The sequence below is a fragment of the Episyrphus balteatus genome, chromosome 2 (assembly GCF_945859705.1).
Source record: "Episyrphus balteatus chromosome 2, idEpiBalt1.1, whole genome shotgun sequence".
Taxonomy (NCBI): Eukaryota; Metazoa; Arthropoda; class Insecta; order Diptera; family Syrphidae; genus Episyrphus; species Episyrphus balteatus.
Window position 1 is genome coordinate 79,723,677 of NC_079135.1, and position 17,833 is coordinate 79,741,509.

Sequence of the window (17,833 nt, forward strand, 5' to 3'; positions counted from 1 at the left end):
TATCTTCGCTGAGGTGCGTTCTTTTTCTAACAATAGTTAACTATTGTTAACTATCGTTAACTTTTGTCGTTCCTAAACTACAAAATAGTTACGATTTGTAACTATTTGACAGATGAACATCGTTCCTAAACTCGTTTTGAAGTGTCAAATAGTTACAAATCGTAACTATTTCCAACTCACCTCCATGATGTGAGTTGAACCCTCATGAGATTGTTGATGTGTCAAAGTGTATGTTTTGTTTAAAAAACAAACTCAAAGATTTATTTCCTTTTTGAAATAAGCGGAAGTAAAAACAGAGTTTTGTAATTTTTTGATGAAAGATAATTTATTTTGAATAAAAAACAAAATTTTTTGTTATAATAATGGATAATAATGGAAATAAAAGTATTCTCAAAAGAAATTTAGCTGGTGGTTTGACAGACTAACAATCTCTAACAATAAATCGTTCCTAAATGATTTGTAAAAAATCCAACGATTTCTAACAATGACACTTCAACAATAATTTTTGACATAACAACGATCGTTGACTATTGTTAGAAAAAGAACGCACCTCTGTACTGCAAAAATCGAGTCGTGAAATGTCGGCATTAGTGCCTGGCTACACGGTGATTTTTCAATCGCCTAAGCAGTGAGTTTGCTGGCAAGAGGGATGAAGAGTGAAGGGGGAAGGTGCTCATGAAGGGAACTGAATTTTCTTAAGGCAGTACAGTTCCATTTCTTAGTTTTTCCTCTTTTTGACATTTGTTTCTAGAAAATGTAAAAGTGGAACGTGATTGGGCACAACAGTGTGTAGCCACCGCATGTGATTTTTCAATCGATTGAAAAATCACTGTGTAGCCACGCACTTATGTTTATAAGGCCAAAAATATTTAAAAAAATAAGACCCCTCACGGCAACTCCAACAATTTATGAACATGAATTTATTTTGTAGCTCAAATTTCAACCGCATTTGTTACCCGCTGAATGATTTCATTTCAAAAAAACACTACTCCGGCTGCATACAACACACTGCACAAACAGCTAACATCGCCACTGACTGAGCGCTGAGCGCCACCATCCATCCATCTAGCAGCCGAGCACACTCATTTCTATTTTCGTGTGTTTTTGACAGGTTCTCTACTGTGTGCAAATTAAAAAAATTGTGTATTTCCATTTTTTTTTAATTTTCCACATTTTATAATAATCGCGCTAGCAGTAGTAGAATCAAAATGTAATAAAAAAAAAACCTCTAAACATTTACAAATCATATAATATTCATAATTTTAACTAGAAATTTTTCTCCAAAAAATCTCATATTGATATTTCAACAAGAAAAAAAATTAACATAAATTCACTGCAAAAAATCCATCTATTTTATATTTTTTTTATTTAGCCTGCTCTGCGCCTGTGAATCGAATCGAATCCTGTGATTGTGACCACCAAACAAGAACAAAAAAAAAAAAAAAACCAAACCAATCATCATCAAAAGAACACGCCAATTTGTAATAAAGAAAAAAAGAACATATTTTTTTCTAATTAAAAAAGGAAGAAAGAAAAAAAGTCGAATAAGAAGAAAACTGCCTCTTGTTTTTGTTCACCTCATCGTCGTCGTCGATTCGACGATCATTTACTTTTTTTTTTTGTTTCTTTCTTATTTTTGTTTGGCCAGGCCAAAGCCTTCTCCATATTCTTAAAGGTAAGAAAAAATTTCCAATTATCATTTTTATTTTTGTTATAAAATATAATATTTGCAATTGCAATGAACAACGACACAAAAATCATCGGCCTTGTTTGGTTATTGGTTACATATATATAGATTTTTTTTTTTTGTCTTTCCATAAAGACAGTGGTGCGGCGCGGCGGTGACAGCATTTAGTCTGCATTTCAAGTTGACACAAAGAAGGCAGGCAGAAAGAAAACAACATCACCACTTATTTACATTACGTAAAATGGATGTGGTAGAAGCCGACCCACTAATAGAAGCTATGGATACTCAAGAAATCGAATATGCCGTTGATGAACAACAACAACAGCAGCAGCAGCAGCAATCCTTGGCTAAACTTAAAGATTCTGATGAAAATGGTAAGTTTTCTATTTGTTTTTGGTAAAAATCAATTATATTCTAAAATTATTCCTTAAAATGATATATAAAAAACAGATCCAAAATGTGATCAATTCCGAGCGGAAGCAACATTTTCATTTGTTGTCAATAACATCTCTTCACTGAAAACGACAATTCTATCCCCACCCACATATGTTCGTATGCTGCCATGGAAGATCATGGTCTTGCCCATTGAACGTTCTATGGGATTCTTTTTGCAATGCAATGGAGAGAATGATTCAACAGCTTGGTCATGTAATGCTATAGCTGAGTTAAGGTTAAAATGCTTTAAGCCAAATACTCCTCCTTTTACTCGAGCTAGGATAAAGCATTTGTTTTATAACAAAGAAAATGACTATGGTTATTCGAATTTTATAACTTGGGCTGATTTGCAGGATCCCGAGAAGGCTTATGTTCGAAATGATTCGATTGTGCTGGAAGTTCATGTGATTGCAGATGCTCCACATGGTGTTTTGTGGGATTCGAAGAAGCATACAGGTTGTGTGGGTTTGAAGAATCAAGGAGCCACTTGTTATATGAATTCGTTGTTGCAAACGCTCTATTTTACCAATCAGTTGCGTGCAGCTGTTTATAAGATACCAACTGAGGCGGATGATAGTGCAAAGTCAGTTGGATTGTCATTGCAGAGAGTGTTCCATGACTTGCAGTTTGGCGATAAGCCAGTGGGCACAAAGAAACTGACCAAGAGTTTTGGTTGGGAGACATTAGATTCCTTTATGCAACATGATGTTCAGGAATTTTTACGTGTTCTGCTGGATAAGTTGGAATCGAAGATGAAGGGAACCTGTTTGGAGGGAACAATTCCTAGTTTGTTTGAAGGAAAAATGTCATCATATATAAAATGCAAAAATGTTGAATACAATAGTACTCGTTATGAGACTTTTTATGACATTCAATTGAATATCAAAGATAAGAAGAACATTTATGATTCCTTCCTAGATTATATAGCATCAGAGACCCTAGAGGGAGATAATAAATATGATGCAGGAGTTTATGGTCTACAAGAAGCAAGCAAAGGTGTTATATTCACTTCGTTTCCTCCGGTTTTGCATTTACATTTAATGCGTTTTCAATATGATCCTATTACGGATAGCTCGATCAAGTATAATGATCGTTTTGAATTCTATGAGCAAATCAATTTAGATCGTTATTTAGCTGAAAAGCAAGAAACTCCAGCAGATTATGTATTACATGCAGTTTTGGTTCATTCGGGAGATAATCATGGTGGACATTATGTGGTTTTTATCAATCCAAAGGCAGATGGTAAATGGTTTAAATTTGACGATGATGTGGTCTCAAGTTGTCGCAAGACAGAGGCTATTGATCAGAATTACGGTGGTATGGATGAGGAAATATCATTCCATGCTAAATGCAGCAATGCTTATATGTTGGTTTATATTCGTGCATCAGAATTGCCGAAAGTTTTGGCTGAAATTCCAGGTGATGAGATACCCAGTGAGCTGGTTGAACGTTTGAATATTGAGAAGAATATCGAAACGGCACGTCGTAAGGAGCGAGCTGAAGCTAATCTCTATGTTACTGTTCAGGTTATTTTGGAAGAGTACTTTGAATCGCAACAAAAACGTAAACTCTTCGATTTGGAGAAAGTACATCCACGAATTTTCAAACTCAAACAAAACCAAACTATCGACGATTTGGTTGAAATGTTTTGTCGAACATTTGGTGTGGACAAGGACCGTATGCGTATTTGGTCATTGGCTTCATCTCATTTACAAAAATTCACATATATTGATTTTAATCGTGAGGGTAATCGCACCATAGACTATGTGGCCAATTCGCAAAAGCCATGGAATATATTCCTAGAACTGGCATCGCCAGATTCTCCCGATCCGTTGCTGCCATTTAATCCGAAGCGCGAAGTATTGATTTTCTACAAATACTATGATGCAACGAATAAGCGCCTTAATTACATTGGTTGCAGTCAAGAGGATCTACGGCGACGATTGATTGAAATCATACCCGGAATTAATGCTAGTTTGGGTTTCGAACCGGGTACTGAGTTAACAGTTTATGATGAGTCTAGCCAAAAGAAGATTTTAAATTTGGAAGAAACTCTGGAAGAGGTATTGCAAATATCACAAGATAATTTGCAAGAATACATATTGATTTTTGAAAAAGAACATGTTGGCTTGAAGTTGGAGCTACCAACTGTGGATGATTACTTCAAGGATTTACTATATCGTGTTGAGATAACATTTTGTGATAAATGTAACCCTAATGATCCGGAATTTGTGCTGGAGCTATCGAATCGTAATACATATGATCAGATGGCACAGGCAGTTGCGGAACGCCTTAATACCGATCCGAATAAATTGCAGTTCTTTACATGTAATCACAGTTATAAGGATGCTCCGGGGAATGCTATTCCTTATACACACAAGGTAAAAAATTAATATGAAAATGTTTACACTTATATTTGTCAAAGAAAGAACCTCTATTCTTAACTTACTATTATTCAGTTTAGTTCATTTCACTGTCACGTACATACAAACCTAAATCCTATTAATGCTTTCGAACTGTCTCATTTAAATTAATTACTATAAACAATTTGTTCGACAAACACAAACAATTTAATTCCTTACTTACTTTATTATTAGGATATAAAAAAAAAAAAAAATAAAACAAGGAGTGCCACGCATTGCTCTAGCTCGCCATCAAACTTGATTCTTTTCTAAAAATTTAGTATTTTGTCATTCTTCCACCTGCATGTGGCACTGCTTCTTAGACCAAGAATATTGAGATATCTTCTTAGCTTGCAGTGCCCTGATAAAAAAACTAAAGCTCATACATAAAAACCAAGTTTATGCTAGGCAGTCGTACTTTTTATTTTGGCTTTTATGTGAACTTGTATACGTCCGCGTTTAACGTATTTCATATCGTGTACCTTTTTTTTTTTCTAAGACACAAAATGCCAACTTTTCATTAATCGGGCATACTTTCTTCTGTCTAAATGTCCAAATGCTCCTTAACAATTATGTTAAGGAGCATTTGTTGCGCACCAGCATTTTTTTGCGACTTAAAATTGGTAATCACTTATCAGTGATCTTACACAATGTAGGACCTACATTGTAGTTGAGATGGAAAGATATTTTGTTTGTCGTCTTTTTTATTGCTTTTACCCTAACGGTGTTCGACCTGGGCCTTTGAATGATTCATTCTAACCATTTTGGTCAATAAACTGAATGCCGACAACTTAGGTGTGCAACTTATATCACGGATGACTCCTTTTTTATCCTTGTGGTGGGTTTAAAAGCAGATGGAAACGGAAAAGAAATAAAATCTTGTTATTGTTGTATTTCTTTGCCCTGCTAGTCCTTGTAAACTCCTTAGTTCCTTCCTATATCTATAATCGCGGAAGAATACCTGGTTTCTAATTTTAAATTATGATCTGCAAACTTAACATACTAAGGTGTCGGCGTGCTTGAAATATGGTGACCGTCGATTATTCCGATCTTGGGGTAAAAATCACCAAGGATAATATTGAAATTGTGTAATGGGCACTTTTCATTTCTCGATAAGGTCATCCAATGCGGAATGTTACCAAGGCTCTCGACCAAACACCCTCTGTATCTGATTTCTTTACTACTTTCCAATATAAATACATATGAGATTTTCATCACTCTCTCTTCATTTTTAATGTGTAATATCCGCAAAAATTCAAAAATACCATATAGGCTTACATGTCATAACCTCATATGAAAATTTTCAAATTTGGTTGGCTTCAAAAATTTTTTTCGAAAATCATCCTAAAAATATTAATTTATCTTTTTCACTTCTTCATTGGACCCGATTTGCTTCCGAGATACATTTTTTTTATGTTCGGGAACAAATGAATGTGATGATGCCCAATCAGCAAAATAGGGGGGATGGACTAGTACATCATACCCCAAATCCCGAAGTTTTCGCATATTCAAAGAACTTTTTTGAGTTTGATTTTGATCAGCAGTAAGCAATGGCTAATTCTTTGTGCAAGATGTTTCGCAGTTCGCACCCTTTCTTCGGATATCCTCATTGCTTTTGGACCTTATCGATGGTTTTTGTTGTGGCTGCTGTTTTCAGCCTTATTTGATGTGCGTCATTTTCCAAGGACGTGTGACCACGTTTAAATTCGGCTGACCGTTTTTTGACGGTTGACATGGAAGAAGTAAGGTCTGTGTAAGTTTCTATCATCTTTGAATGAATTTCATTTGGGGTTATCTATCCAAAACAGACAATCTAACCACTGCCCGATATTCGAGTTTTAAATTTGAACAAGTAATAACGGAGGATGATTTTTAAAAAAATTCCAAACCAAAAGGAACAAATTTGGAAATTGTCACATGAGTTTATGTATGCCATATAAGGACTATGTGTCAGGCCGAGAACTTAGTACCTTGTCCCCGTATGCATTTGTTTTAATTCTGGATTGAATTAATACTTCTTCTTTTGTTGCTGACCCATCGCGGGCCAGTAGGATGATCAAAATAAATATGTGTGCCAGCCCTTTACCTCAATTTTGATGAGGAGGAGCTGAAAATGGCACATGAAGAGCTTCAGTAAGTTGTTTAGGCAGAAATACTTGTACAGGCTTTTTTATCATGGTTGTTGTGTATCTAAAAGAGGTAAACTTTATCTAGTGGGTCTTACAATCTCAGGTTCCTGAACCACTGCACAAGTTTTATTTTAGACTTGAAGTTACCCAAACAACAAGTAAAGTCCCTCGTTATTTTTAATTTTTTGTTTTTAGTACAGTGATTTTTTCTTTTGCCTGAGTAAACGTATGTAGAATACACTATTCGACTTTATTTTTCCCTATCATTTTAAGTTAAAAAACTAAGAACCTCTCTTTTCCCCTAACATTCGCTAAGTGTCGGAAAAAGTTGTACACTTTCTTCTATTACTATGCTATTTATTTTATTCGTGTAATGTTTCTTTTTCAAATAATTAATTTAAGACATTATAATTAACTATTCTTTTCTTTTATAGGGTATAATAAAAGATCTAATCTTATACAGCAAAGCAGCCCCCAAAAAGATTTTCTATCAAAGACTGTCCTTGAGTATACACGAGCTTGATAACAAGCGTCAATTCAAATGCATTTGGGTATCAAATGATTTAAGAGAAGAAAAGGAACTTGTCCTTTATCCAAATAAAAATGAAACCGTCAAAAGTCTCCTCGACGAAGCGGCCAAGAAAATCCAATTTCCCGAAAATAGTCGAAAGAAATTGCGCCTTATGAAAATGGGAAGTCACAAAATAATGTGCGTATTCAAAGAGGATGTTCCATTAGAGAATTTACAAAAGGGAAGCGAAACAGTCTCCAGTCAGAACAATCAAAAAACGTTCCGCATTGAAGAAGTTCCACTTGAAGACACCCAATTAGCTGAAAATGAAATGCTTATACCAGTTTCGCATTTCAGTAAGGAAATTTACAATTCATTTGGAGTTCCGTTCCTTATTAAGTGTAAGCACAATGAAACCTATGGAGCATTGAAGCAGCGAATCCAGAAACGCCTCAACGTGCCAGAAAAAGAATGGGAGAGCTATAAATTTGTTGTCATTTCGAATGGTTCCATAACTGATGTGGTCGATAGTAACCTAATCGATTTGGATGTATTCCGACCAAATGGAACAACACAGGCGACTGTTGTTGGTGGGACACCACTGCCCTTCTTTGGCCTTGATCACATTAATAAGTCCCGCAAGAGAACCTCTTTGAATTTCTCTGAAAAGGCTATTAAAATTTATAATTGAAAAGTTGAAAGATAAAACATAAAAAAAAAAAACAAAACAAAATAATAACAAATAAACAGAACACTGATTTGCTTATTGAAACTTATTGAATATCAAAATGAAACAAAATAAAAAATTGCAAATAAAAAAAAAAAATTCAAAATTTTAAAAATAAAACTCGAAAAAAAAAATTAAAATAAATTTGTTGTACATCTTTGGAGCACCCGAATGAGATAAATAAAAATGTTCCCAGTCTTGTTTTCTGCCGTAGGTACATGTAAATATGTGTATTGTGTTTCTGTTACGTTTTTTTTACGTTTCGCGTTTTGTTTTTTTAATTTGCCGTTAAATTTTATTATACTATATTTTCTTAACAACCACACAACTATATTATGCGAAAGAGAAGTAAAATTATAATAATTGAGGAAATTCATAATTTAAAAATAAAAAATAATCATATTCAAAACTGAAGCAATTTTAATTGAGTTTTATTATTTTTTTTTTCGTCTCTGTGAAATGGATTTGGAATTCCAAACTAGTTAATATCTCGTTTTCATTGCGTTAAAAATAAGATTAACATTTCTACGGAGCAAAGTATTTGAGAAGTCAGACTGAAAACACCTAAACATTTAGTAAACATTTTTTTCTGCTTTGTCCTATCTTCTATATCCATTTTCTCAATTTGTTGAGATATACAGCCTTATCGCGAATTTCATTCGTATCGGAAATTTGCTACGATTCCTACGAAAAACAATCACGAAATCCGTTCTTACAGGTCGTCAACACGATCGGATTTTGTGATGGTTTTTTTTCGGGAATCGTTGAAATTTTACGAATGCTAATGGAATTCGGTATAAGGCCGATAGATTTTTAAAGCGTAACTAGGTTTAAGACAATTTTGTTAGGGATGGAAAGAAAATTTTGCAAACTAATGGACACCAAAATCAATAAACGAACGTTATAAAGTAGAACTATCCAATCAACTTGAAGGAGGATGGTCAAAATACCCATCCATCCGATGTTCAAAAATTTGGAACAGCGATATTTAAACTTATTCGTATAAGCTTACTGGTAAAATCTGCTTTTCAGTCAAATTTTTTAAAGATGGATTAGCCCACTTATTTAATCAACTTCAAGAGAAGAGTTTTATTATCATGGTAATAGGGAAATTACTAAACGCATACCAATGCTATCTTGCGAATTGTATGTTATAGGTGCAGGGGGCAAAGCATTTAAATATGGCATAATGTTCCAGTGTCAACTGTAAAACAATTTGACGAAGAAATTAATGCTGCAAAAATTTTAACAACGAAGAAAAAAAAAAATGTACCTGAGCGAAACGCTTTTGGAGTTGAGGTCACTTGAACTTTAAAATTTAATGCAAATATTTTGAGTCATAAAAATGGCTTTTTTTTAACTTGAAGCTAACAATAGCCGAAGGTTTTATAAAAATTGAAACAGCTTGCTACGGGTTCTAAAACCGGAACGATGCTAGTTCTTCCAAATATTGAATGCTAACACGTCACCAAAGAATAGAGAATAGTACAAGTGTTCATGAAAGACATAGCCCTTCCTAAAGAGCGGTTGAAATCACCAATTACAGATTTCATTCCCTAATTTACTTGAATACTTTCATAACTCAAAAAAACTGAGTTTTAAATTTAGTATCGATCTATTTTTGTATGTAAAAAGTTAGTTTTTAGTAAACAAAAATAGTGCTCCTTCTCCGTCAGTTTTTAAAGCTAAGAAATGAATTTCTGCAGGATTAAATTATTCCAATAACTTCTACATTAAAAACTCAAAATTCGTGATTTTTGAGTTATGACAATAATCAAATAAATGAGCTATACGCCCCATCGTCAAAAATTCTATTCCACGTTTTGCAATAACTTGCTCACTGGGTTCCTTGATGGATAAACTTGGCTTTGGGTTCTGTGTTGACGAATTTGAGTCGGAAAAGCGGACGTCAGCGTTGAGGAGTTATTAAGCGAACGATTTTTGTACTATACAAGGGCAAATTTCCGGCATTTTTTTAAACAATTTTTGTCTTCTTTGGCCAGAGCACACTTAACCATTTCACAAACAATTAAGAGAGAAATGGGACTCTCCGAGAAGATGCAATTTTTACCTGCCTACGTATAAGCAAACATCTTTCCGCCACCTAGGGCAAAAAAATGTTATTGTTGAAAGCAGTTATTTTGAGGTAGTTATTTATCCCGAATAAATAATCAACTTTACGAATGATGGTGTGAAGATTCAACGAATCCGAAAATCCTAGAAAACCACTACTACTTGGCTTGGGCACTACAGTTTAATAGTTTAAAATTTTGATTACTTGCACTATAAACAAAAAATCTGTCAATCCTGCCGTCGGCGTCGAGTATTAAGTAGAGAAGGATTATTGATTGAGGACAGTATGAGCTCTACCAAGACGTTGATGTAATCCAAAAAGCTTAAACAAGCTCGGTCACATCGAGCAAACGAAAAAAAAAATGGTTTTCGAGAACGTAAAGGAAATCCGAGCAAAAGCGGATGTTAGATCAATAAAACTGAACCACTGGAGACACAAGCCTCTTAAGCAGTCAACCACTCTATGGTTCAATGATTGTCTATTCTGCTATGGGTATGAAGTCGAACCATTTCAAAACCAATAAAATGCATAAAAAAGGTGACATCGTGAAAGGAATGTCAATACGCATATAAAACGCTTTAACTAACTATTGAAAAATTTGCCTTTACAATAACACCATACTAATTTTAATAATTTACAAACACAATTAGTTTTTAAAAAAATCATTGCTGACCTATTTATTTTCTGTTTATTCTTACAAAACATAATATATGTACCTATTTTGTGTCTTAAAATTTTCTACGCTTAAGAATATCTGGTCGCCAATTAACAGGATGACTCTCTTCGGTAGCTTCGTCATCTTCTTTATAAATCTTAATAGTTTTATCTGCTTCAGCTGTAATAAGACGCGATCCAGATTGATCAAATGACATTGCAAATATACCAGCTTCACTATCCATTGAACCGGGTTGAACGGGAGCTTGAAACCTTTGGAAATTATACCCAGTTCGCCAATCCCAGAAGAACATGGTGCCATTGTCTCCACCAGACACCAACACACCATCCTGATTGACAGCCATACAATTGACAATTGCATTGTGACCAGATACGTTTTGTACAAAGTTTCCTTCCGGACAACGCCATTGTTTAATATTATCTGGTGAAGCAGATCCAAACATATACAACGTTGGATGAATGACGAGACTACGAACACTTTTCTTGTGGTTTGTTAGTGTGCAGACACTTTTACCAGCCGCTAGATCCCACAAACGAATTGTAGAATCGTGACTTCCAGTTATAATTTGTGGATTGAATTCTTGAGCAACCACACTGGCGACTGTGTTTGTGTGACCGGTCAGAGTGTGAATGTTAGCTTTTGTTCGCATATCCCAAATTCTGGCAGTCGAATCACGACCAGAAGTTGCCAAGACATCAATTGTCGGATGGAGTGCAAGAGAGTAAACAGCTGATAAATGTCCGTGATAGTGTCGAATGACTTTGTTATATTCCAAGTCCCAACATTTGACTTGACGATCTTCACCACAACTGAAGAGATAAGGGTGTTTGTTACTGACGGCAAGTCCACGAACTGTACTAACATGACCTGTGAGTGAAAGCTTCAACTTGCCACTGGCCAAGTCCCAAATTTTAATGACACGATCACCAGCACCGGTTGCAAACCATTCATTGCCAGGTTCAACAGCTATGCAACGCACCCATCCAAGATGACCTGAAAAAGATTTTTATATTTTATTTTTATTTATTTAATTCGTTGAATACTAACGTTACATCTTAACATTACATTTATATCATTTAAGAAATTTTGTTTGAATTTTTTACTTTCAACATTAACATTGAATGAAGAAATTATAAAATAGTAAAGGACTATTTACACCATAATTTGTTCTCCTGAATATTGGAAATAAAATAATTTGTCTGAGTAAATTAGCTTGACTGTAGCTGACATTTAAACGACCCAGAGCTGATGGAGATGTTATGGATCCATTTATTAACTTTATAATAAAACATAACTGTAAATACTGCCTATGGCATGATAACAACGGAAGATTGATAAGCCTTAATCTATTTGCATACGGAGGAAGTGTTGAGACCATGGGAGAAAACGAAGACAAAAACGCATGAACCTTATTTGTATGATATCAAGGCGGTTTATGTGAACTGAGTAGTATTGTGCTTATATTACACAGCCGTATTCTAGAACTGGTATCACAAAAGACATAAAGTATTTTTAGGACGCAACGATCATGGAAAATTCTATTTGCTTATTTAACAATTAAATTGTAGTGATGAATAAAAGTAAGTTTTTGGTCAAGAATAATTCCGAGGTCGGATGTTTTATATTTGTCTGAATTTAATAAAAGACTGTTTTCGTTACACCATTGTCAGCGTAAAAAGTATAAATGAGTTTTTCAAAATTGAACGCAAGTAATTAATATAATTAGGTTTACATGTAATACAGGTAAAAAAAAATTCTTACACTCATGAAACTTGGCAAAAAGTTTGTTTTTGGGTTAAGAACCAAGGATCATAAAAGTCTATAAAAAAGTGGAGTGGAAGGGTGTTTTTTTGCGGACAAGAGGGAGGGGGTGAAAGTCGAAAATATAGTGAACAAAATTGTTTGTCGAATGGCACATGTTTTTAAGGTATTTTTTGATGCTGAATATAATGACATAAAAATAAAGCCAATTAGATTAGAACAAGGTTCCTTGTTTTTTTTTTTCAATTCAACAGGTAAAATATAATCAAAACCCATGTAAAAACATGATATACCGATGAAATCTGTGATAAAGATTTTGAATAAAGCAGGGATAAAAGATTCATAAAGTTCTTAAAATTATTTTTGGTGAAAGGGCTTTTTTTATGGGTTAAGTTATGCGTGAGAAAGGTTCAATAACAGCTAAAATAAATTTTGATAATTTTTCAAACTCAGTGAAAAGGTTTTGTTTGTGATAAGAACTAAGAATCTAAAAAGTATACAAATTTATCTTTGATGAAAGGGTGTTTTTTTTTTTTAAGAAATTATGAAATTCGGAATTAATACCACAAAAACCGGAAAAAAATGTAACAGCAATGAAAATTGGTACAAATGTTTCATTTATAACAGAAACTATTCCTTTCTCTATGACAGAAACCAAGAATCTAAGAAGTCTATAAGAATATTTTCAATTAGCGTTTTTTTTTTAAATGAGGGAAATCCTCGATAAGTCCGATAAATCAATAATATAAAAGGTACCCTTACGAAATTTATTAACAATGTTGCCTTTATGAAACTCCAGTTATTAAAATTGATCAGAAAATTCATTTCTGAAATTCACATTATAACTTCCGTTTCCTAAATAAGATGAAATCCATATTAAAAATGATTTGCTCAAACCCAGAGCGCTTAGTTTAGATACAAGTGTTTTGTGATAAAGCTTATCGAACCCTTTGCTAAAATTGGTGAACACACAATCAACTTGTTTTTTTTTATCCTTGATCCTCAAAGGCATCGACACAAAATGTGATAAAGTGGAACAAATTAGCTATAGTTGACTTATTTTGAATGAATCAATGCCGATTGTCACAGATAATGGATCTACAGCTAAAAGTGAAGACTTCACAGATAGGTAACGGATTCGAAAATTTTTGGGATGACAGACAGTTGCAATAGGACGATAACACTGGTCTGCGAAATTTATCTTTTTTTCTCCTTCAAATAATTTTTTGAAAATATGAAAGATTTGACTTTCCTGAATCTTAATCTGGGTTTGAATTACAGCACACGATTACGATCAAACGTTAACGTTTTGATTATTTCTGTCTCTATTTATTTAGTAGAAAAAGATAGGGACACATAGCAACGATATATTCATAAAAACTCTAGCAGGTACATTTTTTTTTTAATGATTTTTGAAAAATATGATTATACATATGTAGAAAATAAACCTTTTAGATTCGAATATTATGAAAAACTACATACTATTCGTTTTCGGTTCAAATATGGAGGATTTACATATTTCTCATAATATGATGTATATGTCAAAAAATTCTATCACGTCAGGATTTGGAGATATACGTAATACGTGTTATAGAATCACAAAATCAAGTTTTTTTTTTGAAAATCTCAAAAAAACTTCTATATCTCAAAAACGAGCACTGAGAACAATTTTTTGAATTCGGATTCAAATCAGCATACTAAAATCCTTTAGAAAGGTATTGGTACTTTTGTTCTTGGGAGAAAGAAATATGAATTTTAAATGATCAGTTTTTTTAAGATAAGATATGCCAAACCTACTTAACTTACTTAAATTTAGATATCTTGAAGAAAAGAAATATTGAAACTGAATTTGAAAGAAAAAAAAACAATTTTTTTCGTAAACCGGGACAAATTTAGTTGAAAAAGATTATATAACGCCAAATTATTGCTTCGAAAACAGCAACCAAATGGGTTTTCGTGATTCGGACTGAAGCAATTCTCAAGATCATACATTTTTTGAGTTATTGATTTTTTTTGAATGCCAAAATTGATCGAACTAAGATGTGAAAAACTTAAGTTTGGAGAAAGTAAATACGAAGGTTCTTTAGAACCGGTTAATAGAAATGCTTTTCAGACTTAAAAGTAGCAAGTTCCGAATGTCATTTACCTGATATAACTCTCGACAGTTTCCATGGTGCATGCCAGGTTGGCTTGGGAATACTTGGCGCTTTCTTAGGTATCAATTGCATTCCACTGTTTGTGGTTGTAGTTGTTTTAATGAGTCCAGCAACAGTAGATTGATATGATTCTGTTACTGGCACCAATGCTTGACTATTTGGATCGGCAATATTGTTTCCACTTCCAGATGGTCCATTAGTAATAGCAAGTTGTTCTGGTTCATCGGGACCGCCCGTTGTTGGATTCAGTTGTTTCAGTTCGAGAGCTTTGTTAACTCTTTCAAATACAAGTGAGTAATTGTCTCTAGCTTTTACTGCTTTTCTCATTTTATCTCTATAAACAAATTTAAATAATATAGTTTTTCTGTAAAATCAAAAATTCGGTGTGATCATACAATTTTTCATCGATTTCAGGAAGAGCACCTTGATTGGAAACGAACATGTCATGGGTTCTTTTCAGCGAACGAAACACTAATGTGTGAACGCTATGTCTTTGTACTTCTTCCATATTTTATTTAAAATAACAATTTTCTAGATAAATTTTCAAAAAATGTTTAAACAAAATAGTTTTATTTTCTAAACGAGGAGGCAAATCGAAACGTTTTGTTTGTGGATGCCCAGAAATGTCAAAAGTGACAAGTAAAATGTCAAAAAAAAAAAAATTGCAGCGCCATCTAGGTTCTCGAACGTTTTCTTTTTCTTAAGCTGTATACACAAGTACGCTTTCAGTTGTTGCAACACGTAGTTGCGATTTATATTCGATGATTTTTTTGTTCCTTTGGAGGTGGAGGCATGACTTTAGCTATTTTAGCATAAATTGACCTTGAACCAGTGCTAAACTGCACCTTTAACATTTAGGAGATGATAAAAGTGTGGTTCAGCAACTTTGTACAACTGGCCCTGTGTTAATAGGGTTATTCACGATTCGATGCAAATGGTCTTGTATCGTTGCAAAAGTGTAATATTTTCTTAAACTTAAACAGTCAAAAATACAGACTACAATTTTGTACACTTTTGCACTTTGGCTATACCCTAAACATATTAGGGGTATTCACGATCTGGTGCAAGAACCGTAGTAAAAATGTAAAATTTTATTTTTTCACAATAGATCGTGAACGCACTTATCCCTCCGCCGTTGTTTCTTCTTTTTTTCCATTTTGATAGTTTAATTTTTTGTTTTGTTCGGTTTTATTAATTTTTTCACAAATTATTTTACAACAAAAGAAACAAAATAGGGACATGAGTGGCGACGACCATTACAAACAGAATAAATAAGATAATCTGTATATCAAGGGCGATGCGACGGAGAGCTCTGTCATCTGTCAAACACAATTTTACTCTATTGTATTTTTATGTTGCAAAGTTGCAATAGGGTTAGGGTATAGCAAAAGTGCAAGACTGTTGTAAAATTTTGATCCGTATATTTTGTTGTTGTAGTGTTGTAAGATTTTACACCTTTGCACTTTTGCAATGATACTAGACCAGTTGCATCGGATCGTGAATACCCCTATGACAAAAATAAAATACAATGGTGCAAAATTTGTCTTTTGTAGTTATAGTAGTAGAAAAATAAAATTTAGCAATTTTACACCTTTTCGTTGCACCGGATCGTGAATACCCCTAATGTATTAAAATACTTATCTTAGTAGGGGTATTCACGATCCGGTGCAACAAAAAGGTGTAAAATTGCTAAATTTTATTTTTCTACAACTACAACTACAAAAGACAAATTTTGCACCATTGTATTTTATTTTTGCAATAGGGTTAATGTATTGAAAAAGTGTACAAAAATTATAGTCTGTATATTTGGTTATTTTAATTGAAGAAAATTGTACACTTTTGCACTTTTAAGCCTTAACTTTACTGGCTCAAAAAGTGAAAAAGTACAAAAGTGAACATTTTCAAACGTATTTTTATATAGTTTTCCGGACTGGAAAATTAAAACAAATGATGCAGAAAGCTTAGTTTTTGGTCTAAAAAACAATTTGTATACTCTTTTTCACAAAACAATTGCGTTAGCCAGAAAACAAATATTTTCACTCTTGTACTTTTTTTTTTAAAAAGTGGTGTATGTAGTTAAGCCTTAACCCATTCTCGAAAAAAATGTATTTTGAAAAATTTCTTCCAAATCCATCGACTTAGACATCAAAAAAGGTCTTTTCTTACTTTCAGAAGAAAATATCTTCGAAATAATTAACAGCGAACAAGGCTTTGCATTTAGGTACAAAAATTACAATTAAATTTTTTTGGATTTAAAACAATGGCGCAAAATTTTAAACGATTGTAAATTGCTAAAGCCATTTTAGTTAGTTACTAAGACAAAACAATACGGATATTTAACTGTAACTTACTAAATGGCTTTAGCATAATTTACTAAATAGTTTAAAATTTTGCGCTATTATATTTAGCAAACTATAGTTGATTTGCTTCCCACTGAGGTATAATAATTATTAAAAGCTGCCAAAACCTCCTTTTAAAAAGCATTTTAAAAAAATAATTCCATATAAAGTTCCTTTTATTTGCTTAATCTATAATCCAGTTAAATAAGGGTTTAACCTCGGAATGAATGTTAGTAGAAATTTTTTTTGCTCAATATCTTCCTTTTGCCATTCTATAACATATCTCAAAAGTCTAGAAAAATCTCATGTCCGCTTGTCGCGATTTCAAGGTCATATCGCGAAATGGAGATTTTCAAAATTATCAAAAATAGGCTATAGTATTATATACACATATGATACATGATTTCAAGGTATTTTTTAATGCTGATTCCAAAAAATCTAAAATTAAGACAATCTGACGTCTCTGGAAAAAGTTATACCTGTTTTTCATCTGTCAACTCATATTAATATAACAATTGCAAACTTACTGCCGAAAAACCCTTAAAAGTTATGGTAGATGAACCAAATTTTGCATGAAGATTTTAGAATCCATCATTATTAAAAATCAAAACAATCCTTTACAAAAAATATATATACCTACGATATAATGGTATTTTTTGATGGAGGGGCAAATTTTAGGATATGCACTAAAGAAGATTCTTGTTCATCTTAGGAATAAGTGCAAATAGGCAAATTTTTTCATTTTAATCTTTGTTTGGATATTCTTTAACTACCCTCAAAAATCTAAAAAAAATCTCATGTCCGCAAGTCCTAATTTTCTTGGTTTGAAAATAAGGTGCAGATTTTAAAAAATTTATAAGGAAAGTTTAAATTTTTATATGTATACCAACATAAGCGACATGATTTAAAGGTATTTTTTAACACTTATTCCAACAA

The 17,833-nt window shown here is 33.1% G+C and overlaps 2 protein-coding genes across 3 annotated transcripts; one reads left to right on the forward strand and one right to left on the reverse strand.

The window, feature by feature from the left end:
• Positions 1-1,006: 1,006 nt before the first annotated feature.
• On the forward strand, positions 1,007-8,315 carry LOC129912562 (ubiquitin carboxyl-terminal hydrolase 7). Of its 2 annotated transcripts, none has more exons than XM_055990856.1 (5): positions 1,007-1,210; positions 1,373-1,675; positions 1,823-2,061; positions 2,138-4,503; positions 7,088-8,315. In XM_055990856.1, exons 3-5 carry the CDS (start codon positions 1,929-1,931, stop codon positions 7,853-7,855), a joined length of 3,267 nt encoding a protein of 1,088 aa, XP_055846831.1. In that variant the 5' UTR covers positions 1,007-1,210; positions 1,373-1,675; positions 1,823-1,928; the 3' UTR covers positions 7,856-8,315. The 2 variants fall into 2 exon arrangements, with proteins under 2 accessions (XP_055846831.1, XP_055846833.1); XM_055990858.1 differs by having other exon boundaries at positions 1,012-1,111.
• A 2,295-nt stretch (positions 8,316-10,610) lies between these two features.
• Positions 10,611-15,159, reverse strand: LOC129912564 (pleiotropic regulator 1). Its single transcript, XM_055990862.1, has 3 exons — positions 14,954-15,159; positions 14,549-14,892; positions 10,611-11,634 (listed from the first exon to the last, which is right to left on the reverse strand). Exons 1-3 carry the CDS (start codon positions 15,064-15,066, stop codon positions 10,694-10,696), a joined length of 1,398 nt encoding a protein of 465 aa, XP_055846837.1. The 5' UTR covers positions 15,067-15,159; the 3' UTR covers positions 10,611-10,693.
• Positions 15,160-17,833: the final 2,674 nt, after the last annotated feature.

Excerpts from the sequence above, each read along its gene's own strand:
- LOC129912562 (XM_055990856.1), top strand. The coding sequence starts at position 1,929 with ATGGATGTGGTAGAAGCCGACCCACTAATAGAAGCTATGGATACTCAA. Across the intron at positions 2,062-2,137 it reads TAAAGATTCTGATGAAAATG|ATCCAAAATGTGATCAATTC; the intron begins GTAAGTTTTCTA and ends TATAAAAAACAG. Across the intron at positions 4,504-7,087 it reads CTATTCCTTATACACACAAG|GGTATAATAAAAGATCTAAT; the intron begins GTAAAAAATTAA and ends TTTCTTTTATAG.
- LOC129912564 (XM_055990862.1), bottom strand. The coding sequence starts at position 15,066 with ATGGAAGAAGTACAAAGACATAGCGTTCACACATTAGTGTTTCGTTCG. Across the intron at positions 14,893-14,953 it reads CCTGAAATCGATGAAAAATT|AGATAAAATGAGAAAAGCAG; the intron begins GTATGATCACAC and ends ATTTGTTTATAG. Across the intron at positions 11,635-14,548 it reads ACTGTCGAGAGTTATATCAG|GTCATCTTGGATGGGTGCGT; the intron begins GTAAATGACATT and ends AATCTTTTTCAG.